This window comes from Borostomias antarcticus (genome assembly GCF_949987555.1).
Source record: "Borostomias antarcticus genome assembly, chromosome: 1".
NCBI classification, from domain to species: Eukaryota; Metazoa; Chordata; class Actinopteri; order Stomiiformes; family Stomiidae; genus Borostomias; species Borostomias antarcticus.
The window spans coordinates 55,911,021-55,920,762 of NC_140234.1; the positions used below are offsets into that span (position 1 = coordinate 55,911,021).

At 50.0% G+C, this 9,742-nt stretch overlaps 1 protein-coding gene across 1 annotated transcript in view; it reads left to right on the plus strand.

Annotated features, from left to right (window-relative positions):
• The window catches only part of LOC311314841 (F-BAR and double SH3 domains protein 2-like), a 42,897-nt gene that overhangs the window by 13,873 nt on the left and 19,282 nt on the right, over positions 1-9,742 (plus strand). Inside the window, exons 4-9 of the mRNA XM_084445351.1 lie at positions 2,585-2,661; positions 3,092-3,236; positions 4,603-4,736; positions 7,761-7,815; positions 8,005-8,133; positions 8,448-8,570. Coding sequence (XP_084301477.1) covers positions 2,585-2,661; positions 3,092-3,236; positions 4,603-4,736; positions 7,761-7,815; positions 8,005-8,133; positions 8,448-8,570 — 663 coding nt within the window. The remainder of the gene's footprint in view (positions 1-2,584; positions 2,662-3,091; positions 3,237-4,602; positions 4,737-7,760; positions 7,816-8,004; positions 8,134-8,447; positions 8,571-9,742) is intronic.

A 9,742-nucleotide genomic window follows, 5' to 3' on the forward strand; every position in this document is an offset into this window, starting at 1 on the left:
GTGAGAGACGGTCGCTGGCGGTTGAATCGACGCGGGTCAGAGAGAGAGAGAGAGGAGAGAGGCTCTGAGACACTTCTCTTCCTCCATCTCTCCTCCCTCTCTCCCCCCCCTCTCTCTCTCTCTCTCTCCTACACCTGGACCTCACCAGTGCCAGGTTCTGATTGATATTCTGAGGGCGACGGTGAGAGATAAAATGAGCCCACTGTGTCCCTCCTCCTCTCTCCATCCTCCCATTCTTGACCCGCTATTCAGACATGTCCGCCTGGCTAGCTCCGCTGGCTACTCTCTCTCTCTCTCTCTCTCTCTCCTCTCTCTTGCCTCCCACAATGCCCGGGTCTGTGGAAGATTTGTGTCTCTGGCACCGAGCGCAGAGAGACTAGCAGGTTCAGGGGCCGAGACCGAGTCTGTCCAGACAGAGAGAGCCATGTCTGAATGCAGAGAGAGGGAGAGGGAGAGGGAGAGAGAGAGAGATGAGACTGACCGTGCAACACCAGCTGAACTCAGGTGCCGGGCCCACGCCGGTCCTTCAGCCCCACGACCCCTCACCCCGGGCAGGGCAGCGCTGACACAACGTCAATGTGACGTTCTGGGTCTTATCTCAGCTGCCGCTGCTGTTAGCCTTCGCTAGCCGTTACCCTTCGCTAGCCGTTAGCATTCACTAGCCGTTAGCCTTCGCTAGCCGTTAGCCTTCGCTAGCTGCTCTCTGCTGGTCTCTTCATTCATCTCTTGGATGTAGCTTTGAATCTATTGTGACACGACACACTCAGACTGTGCACACACTAACACACACCATACTTTCACTTGTAGTAGTACTAATAGTAATAGTAGTAGTAGTAGTGGTTGTAGTAGTGGTAGTAGTAGTATTATTATCTTGTGTAATTATTCTGTCGTTGCTGGAAGACTGAGGAGCCAGAACCCAAGAATGTTACTCCTTTACTGTATACGTAACAACCTCATCGCTGTATGAAGGACCTAACAACAAAGAAATCTCTAATCTCTTGACTCTTGCAGCCCGTCTACCTCACATACCTGAGGCCAAACTAGAAAAAGCGCAGGTCTGAAAGCGTCTGTCCAGTCGTGGCTCTCTCTGTTTGCTCAGCGCTGCTATTTCAGCTACTCAGTCTGACCTCAGTCGGCAACCAGGGGGCAGAATTATTATTAGTGTTTATTTTTAATGTTTTCCTCCCAAAAAAAAGTGTCTAACTCAGCCAGCGCCTCCACAAGACTCCAGATCCTCGTACAGTAGTACTGTGCTACTGTAGCTACACGTACTGTCCAGACAGACCCATTCATATGGTGGCTACTGTAGCCAGCGGTTACCGTTCTGGCATAGCGGAGATACCAACTGACACAGGTGTCACTGTGTTGCTGGTCAGTTTCGATCGGTATCACCCTGTCTTGCCCACTGGGGTCGGTCTTGGGTCGTCTGACTTGTTGTTACCCAAATATCTTTATTGAGTCTCACACACTGAACCATATATTATAGCCATTTGCCATTGAAAACGTGCTCAACTCCACACCACACATTTCACGTTTTCATAAACAAAACAAAACAAAAACACAAATGAACAGTGTCAGCCATTACCAACATGAAGTGAAATGGAAATGCATGTCAAGGCAACATAATACACTCAATACAGATAGAAACGGGTGGGGGTGGGTGGGGGGGGGGCTACATTTCCTCACAAAAATAGTTGTAGTGTCAGGAACAGAAAAGAAAGAAGGGTCGTTGGATCTAAAGTAGAATAACATTTTCCAGGGAGCATGGTTAGGCTGTGGTCTGACTTGTTGTTAACCTTACGTACACACCACTTTAGCCAGCTAGCGACACCGTACAGCGCGCGTGGGTGGATGGTGTTTATGCCGAGTGAGTTTAACCAATTCAACTCGGGTTACACAACTGTCTTTAAAGAACCCGTGAATGTGAGAGAGGGTAGCGAATGGGGAATACTCGTGAAAATACCGCATGAGTTCTGCCTGCTTGAACATCCCTCTGGAACGATCGGCAGGCCTCAGCCCTGGCCTCCTCTAGACCGACTGCTACGCTGACCTCTGCTCTAGGGCTGCACCATTATGACAAAAGATAATAATTGCGATTATTTGCTTCAAAATGGTAATTGCGATTAATAATTGTGATTAATATTTAATATATAATATTAATATATAATAACCAAAATGTTCCCAAATCACAGACGTTGATCCCTTTCTTGCTACTAACTCACTGACCTCGTTTTCGCTCATTTTTTCCACTACTCATGGCTGCAGGTACTCTTGTGACGTCTTGACCTACTGCTATCTGTCTTCTTAGTGAAATTGCTACGCACAGCGCACTCAGTGGGAACGCATGTGATTGGTCAGAGAGCATAAGCGCCTGTGATTCGTCCGTGTAGTCGTTCAGCCTCAATTCAAAGCAAAATTATTAATCACATTAATTGCGGCCTTTTGCCATTAGTTAATCGCGGAGGTCATAATCGCGATTTCGATTGCTCTACCGGTCAAGGTCATGGGATAGCCATCTTACAAGTGACATATCTGGGAACAGGACTTTAAACTCCTCCTCTCTCTCTTCTGGTTCCACCTCTAGGCTCTACACAAGCTGGCCAATCAGTATCTGAAGAGGGAATGGCCTGAGAGCCTATCAGAGGATCCGCCCGATCACAGGTAAGATACGTCATCGCTGGGAAACAACATGGGGTTTATTTTAAGGATAAGTAAGATAAGAAAAACTTTATTGTCCATTAAATTTACGTGTAATGGAAACTTGTCTTTGGCACCCTGGCAACACAGTATAAAAACAGACAATAAAAAATGCAAAAGACATGAAATACATTTCTAACAGCAACAGTGGGTGGGTGGGGGCGGGGGGGGGGGGGGGGGGGGCGAGGTGCAACGCGACTTAGTGTTCTACAGTATAAGCCCCCCCCCACCCCACCCCGCCCCCACCCACCCAAATCACTGAACATCGTTGGGATTTTTGTCCAAAATAATCTAGCCTCCAACTATGTCTAAAATGTTAATGATGTGACCTATTTGTTGAAGGTCGTATCAACATAGAGTAACGTGTGTGTGTGTGTGTGTGTGTGTGTGTTAGGAACATGTATTCTGTGTGGAGGGGCTTCCTGGAGGGCACGGTCCAGCTGACCCAGTCTCGACTCAGCGCCTGTGAGAACTACAAGACCCACGTGGCCGACCCGGCCAAGACCACCCGCCTGCAGAAGGAGCAGCAGCTCAGAAAGGTACGCGGGTCAGAACCACCGCTTTTGATTCACTTCAAACTCTGACGATGTCTTCTTCCTGTTTCACTTCCCTTAAGAATCGCTGATCTGATAATAACCTGGCTTGGTATCAGCTGTGTAGATGAGCACTTGCCCTGACCCAGCAGATGATGTTAGATCAGAGGAAGGAAGGAAGGAAGGAAGGAAGGAAGGAAGGAAGGAAGGAAGGAAGGGAGGGATCGTTTCTTTGCTTTCCCAGAGCTCTCAGGCTTCATTTACACTTATTAACACACATCCTCACTTATTAACACACATCCTCACTAAACACACATCCTCACTTATTAACACACATCCTCACTTATTAACTTATTAATAAAGTCCACATAAAACACTACGTTCAAACTCGTTAGTTTGATGCTAAAGCTGTGTCGATGTTTGGTTGCACCACTGAGACCTAAGTTTCATCTTAGTTCCGCTGGAATAAAGTCCACACTAACCAAAACATTGTAGCAGAAAATGTCATTTTTCGCTATTTGTGGCCAATCATCGCCAGCCGGCTACACCGTTAACATTACAGTCGTTCGCTTGTCTGTAGCAGGCGGAAAGACGATAACGTTTGATCCCTTTTGCCCCCACACACACACACGCCCAGTACACACCTCCCTCTGTGACGTGCTACAGTAGGCTGTGAATACCAGGATGTGTCTAGCGGTGTTTTTTTCCATATCAGATAGTCAGCCTCGGGGCCCTGGCTGCCCGGCCTCTGACCAGAGATGTTCTCTAGTTACGTCTGTCCGTGTTCCACGTTCCACAGACCCAGCGCCAACAATGGTTCCCCTGTTCCCCTAACCTAACAAGAACACCACGATGGACCTGCAACTAGATGACAGGGTTCAGCGGTCAGCAGATGATTGTCTGTGTTTTAACAGGCCACAATCAAATTACTGTATTTGACTGATGTCTGTCTGTCTCTGTCTGTCTGTCTGTCTCTCTCTCTGTCTCTCTCCTCACCCTCCTCCTTCTCTCTCCCTCTGTTTCCCTCTCCTCTCTCTCCCTCCTCTCCCTGTCTCCTCTCTCTCCTCTCCCTGTCTCCCTCTCCTCTCCTCTCTCTCCCTCTGTTTCCCTCTCTCTCTCCGTCTCTCTCTTCACCCTTCCTCCTTCTCTCTCCCTCTGTTTCCCTCTCCTCTCCTCTCCCTGTCTCTCTCTCTCTCTCTCTCTCTCTCTCCCCCTGTCCTCTCTCTCTCTCTATCTTTCTCTCTCTCTCTCTCTCTCTCTCCTCACCCTCCCTTCTTCTCTCCCCCTGTTTACCTCTCCTCTCCTCTCTCTCCTCTCCCTGTCTCCCTCTCCTCTCTCTCTCTCTCTCTATCTCCCTCCATCTTGTCCTCAGTGTATTGATCAGCTGGTGGTGGTGCAGGCGGAGCTGCAGGAGTCAGTGAAGGACCTGACCAAGACCAGGAAGAAGTACCAGGAGAGTGAGGCCATGGCCCAGGCCGTCAGAGAGAAGGCCGAACTGGATGCCAAGTACGGAGCTAGGCTAGCTACACGCACCTCCTAGGCTAGCTACACACCTGCTAGGCTAGCTACACGCACCTCCTAGCCTAGCTACACACCTGCTAGGCTAGCTACGCACCTCCTAGGCTAGCTACACACCTCCTAGCCTAGCTACACGCACCTCCTAGGCTAGCTACACGCACCTCCTAGGCTAGCTACACGCACCTCCTAGGCTAGCTACACACCTCCTAGCCTAGCTACACGCACCTCCTAGGCTAGCTACACGCACCTCCTAGGCTAGCTACACACCTCCTAGGCTAGCTACACACCTCCTAGCCTAGCTACACGCCTCCTAGGCTAGCTACATGCCTCCTAGGCTAGCTACACGCACCTCCTAGGCTAGCTACACACACCTCCTAGGCTAGCTACACGCACCTCTTAGGCTAGCTACACGCACCTCCTAGGCTAGCTACACACCTGCTAGGCTAGCTACGCACCTCCTAGGCTAGCTACACGCACCTCCTAGGCTAGCTACACGCACCTCCTAGGCTAGCTACACATCTCCTAGGCTAGCTACATGCACCTCCTAGGCTAGCTACACACCTCCTAGGCTAGCTACACACACCACCTAGGCTAGCTACATACACCTCCTAGGCTAGCTACACGCACCTCCTAGGCTAACTACACGCACCTCCTCGGCTAGTTACACGCACCTCCTAGGCTAGCTAAACGCACCTCCTAGGCTAGCTACAAGCACCTCCTAGGCTAGCTACACGCACCTCGGCTAGCTACACACCTCCTAGGCTATAGCTACACATCTCCTAGGCTAGCTACACGCACCTCCTAGGCTAGCTACACGCACCTCCTAGGCTAGCTACTCGCACCTCCTAGGCTAGCTACTCGCACCTCCTAGGCTAGCTACACGCACCTCCTAGGCTAGCTACACGCACCTCCTAGCCTAGCTACACACCTGCTAGGCTAGCTACACGCCTCATAGCCTAGCTACACACCTCCTAGCCTAGCTACACACCTCCTAGGCTAGCACACCTGCTAGGCTAGCTACACACCTCCTAGGCTAGCTACACGCACCTCCTAGGCTAGCTACACGCACCTCCTAGGCTAGCTACACGCACCTCCTAGGTTAGCTACACGCACCTCCTAGGCTAGCTACACACACCTCCTAGGCTAGCTATACGCCTCCTAGGCTAGCTACATACCTCCTAGGCTAGCTACACAGCTCCTAGGCTAGCTACACGCCTCCTAGGCTAGCACACCTGCTAGGCTAGCTACACAGCTCCTAGCCTAGCTACACACCTCCTAGGCTAGCTACATACCTCCTAGGCTAGCTACATACCTCCTAGGCTAGCAACATACACCTCCTAGGTTAGCTACACACACCTCCTAGGTTAGCTACACACACCTCCTAGGTTAGCTACACACACCTCCACCCTCTGGAGCTGCTTCAATGTCTAATCATCATCATCATCTGTCTAGACCAGACCTGAGTCGAAATATAAATACTATTAAATATCGCTCGACTCTGCCCGGAGTGTCGTGTGGGTGGGGGTTGCATATTTGGGAACCTCGTTCCAGGCGAGTGAGATCATGCACAGAGAGGTAAACTCCGAGGTCTCTTATCCCCCGATCTGATCTAGACGCGTCTTCAGACCATCAGAACGCTGCAGCTACATGTGCAGCATATAAATGCATTGCGTCGGGGCGTTCGAATGTCTGTAGACGTGTCTGCAGATGAGTACACCCACCTTACTGCACTTACGTAACTCAATCAGAGACATCGTGTACTGAAGCAGACATAGGGAGCTGTGTCCACATAGCACCTTTTTCTGAGCGTCTGCGCTTTTTTCAAATTGTTTTCCAATGAGGAGAGAGTGGAAAGCGCAGCACCTAGTGTCTTTACCCGAGCGCTCCGGCTGTTTTTGAGCGGCCGCTCCGAGCGCTCAGTTGAAAACATCTCAACTTTTCAGAAAAGGCGCTGGTCTCGTCACTGCCGTTCCTTTCAGGCGACCAATCAGATATTAGATAGGGCTTGACTCGGTCGATGATGCTGTTAAGATGTTTATTGTCATAGAAACAGAATGCTACTCCACACGCAGCGTGTTGTTTTGAAGACTCCACACGCAGCAGGGCGTCGGGTCGAAGCTCTCCACAGCGCCCTGCGGCGTTTTCATGCCAGAAAAAGGCGCTATGTGACACAGCCCCTAAGACACTGAGTGCGTTAAAGTCACACAGAAAGGAAAAAAGCATTCTGTCCCAAAGACACTGGGTGCGTTAAAGTCACACAGAAAGGAAAAAAGCATTCTGTCCCATTTTGGTTCACATAATTGGTCATAGTGTTCACCTATTAACGATGTATGCCAAAAAAAATACAAAATTCTACTTTTGTTGTAATCTTATATCAAAGTATATAATTTCTTACTTCCTGGAAAACGGTAGGTCACGTGCAATGACGACAACAGGTACCTTAGATTTTAGGCCAATAATCTCACGACATCCACCCTGTCAATCAAAACGTCAACTACTCTGCAGCCTCAAGTGTTGAATATCCCGCCCGCTCGATAACGATCCAATGAAATTCATCTAAGCGTATGTCCCGCCCATGCAGCCCGTTTCAGGTGGAAATACGTCAAAGTACGGAAGCAAGATGTTCTCCAACTTCCCTTTCTGTGAGCGCTCAGTGAGCGAATGCTCACTTTGAGCGCTGAGCGGTTTTTAAAACCACTTAACGGTCTGCTCTAACCGAGCGCTGAGTTGCTAGGAGACGAGAACTTTTCACCGGTTGTCAATCATGTGTGATTAGCGAGCAGCGTCCCCCAACGATGCCCAAGCCAAAACGCGCCCCTTGTTTTTTTTTTGCTGAGGTGATGATGATGATGATGTGGTGTTTGGCTCAAACAGATCATAGTTCTAAACTGCTCACTTGTGCTCTGAGCAGATCAGTCTGAGCGTAACTGAGCAACCCGTTAAGTGAATTCTGATCACTGAACGCTCACTGAGTGCTCAGCTACTTAACACTCCTCCTGTCCTCCTGTCCAGGTCCAAACTGAGCCTGTTCCAGTCTCGTTCCAGTCTCCAGAGAGCGAGCGTCAAGGTGAGGAGGGCGTGGCTGAAAACCAGCTTACTCCGTCGTTTTTAACTATTCCATGATTGCTTTCATGGGAGACACAATGCAGATTTTGTCAGTCTAGAACTATCAAACAAAATTGAACTGTATGTTTTACGTAGATGAACACCTATCAAACTAAAACATCAACTTGTGTGTGCGTGTGTGTGTGTCCAGCTGAAAGCCAAGAGGAGTGAGTGTAACACCAGAGCCACCCACGCCAGGAACGACTACCTGCTGACCCTAGCAGCGGCTAACGCTCACCAGCAGAGGTACTATGACACCGACCTGCTGGACTGCATCAAGGTGAGGAGCCAAGCAGAGCATGTCTGTCTGTCTGTCTGTCTGTCTGTCTGTCTGTCTGTCTGTCTGTCTGTCTGTCTGTCTGTCTGTCTGTCTGTCTGTCTGTCTGTCTGTCTCGCTCTCTGTCTGTCTCTGTCTGTCTGTCTCTGTCTCTGTCTCTGTCTCTCTCTCTCTCTCGTCTGTCTAATCTCCCATCCATCCATCCATCCATCATATCATCAAGAAAGATGGATGGAGGGATGGATGGAGGGATGGATGGATGGATGGATGGATGATATAATATAATATAACTGGAGCGCCTCTGCTGGTCTCCCCAGGTCCTGGATGGCGGTATCTACGACCACGTGAAGGACTACCTGGTCTCTCTGTGTCAGACGGAGCTGGGGGCCTATCAGGATGTCCACGACACCTTCAACATCCTCCTGGAGAGGGCCAATGGGGTGAGAGGGCCTTCACTTCCTGTGACATCATAGGAAGTGGTTTAAACCGCTATGAAGCTGTTTAATTGTTTCTCTGAAGAAGGCAGAGAGATTAGCACCAGTATCGTTTGAGAGGAGACGTGTCACAGCTATGGACAGGCTATACTGGGAATGGACAGCTATGGACAGGCTATACTTGGAATGGACAGCTAGTGGACAGGCTATACTGGGAATGGACAGCTATGGACAGGCTATACTGGGAATGGACAGCTATGGACAGGCTATACTGCGAATGGACAGCTAGTGGACAGGTTATACTGGGAATGGACAGCTATGGACAGGCTATACTGGGAATGGACAGCTATGGACAGGCTATACTGGGAATGGACAGCTAGTGGACAGGTTATACTGGGAATGGACAGCTAGTGGATTGGTTATACTGGGAATGGACAGCTATGGGAGGCTATACTGGGAATGGACAGCTATGGGAGGCTATACTGGGAATGGACAGCTACTGGACAGGCTATACTGGGAATGGACAGCTATGGACAGGCTATACTGGGAATGGACAGCTAGTGGACAGGTTATACTGGGAATGGACAGCTATGGACAGGCTATACTGGGAATGGACAGCTACTGGACAGGCTATACTGGGAATGGACAGCTAGTGGACAGGCTATACTGGGAATGGACAGCTATGGACAGGCTATACTGGGAATGGACAGCTATGGACAGGCTATACTGGGAATGGACAGCTATGGGAGGCTTCTCTGGTCTTGGGGATTTTTTTTTTTTAATGGTTCATATCCCAAAAAATAGGCGACAACACTCACTCAGAGATGGACCTCGACATCAGTGTGGCCGTCTCCTTCCCTGTTTTGGGATGTGAACCAATCCAGTATTGATGAGGTTCTCATTAGTCTTAAATGACCATGGTGTCCTAGTTACCCCAGTGATCAGTTGTCCAGCCATCTCCTGGGTTACCCCCCGCCCCCCCCTCCGGGGCTCCAGGGGTCATCTTGCCCGTCTGTAACCCGACCAGGGCGCAGGGCGACATGTTGTTTCCGCTCAGACCGTGGTGACGGGGGGGTGCGTTGAGTAACAGAGCGGCTCAGCTTGGCTCAGGGCGTAGAATGCAACTTAACGGGTTGCTCGGTTACGCTCAGACTGATCTGCTCAGAGCGCAAGTGAAC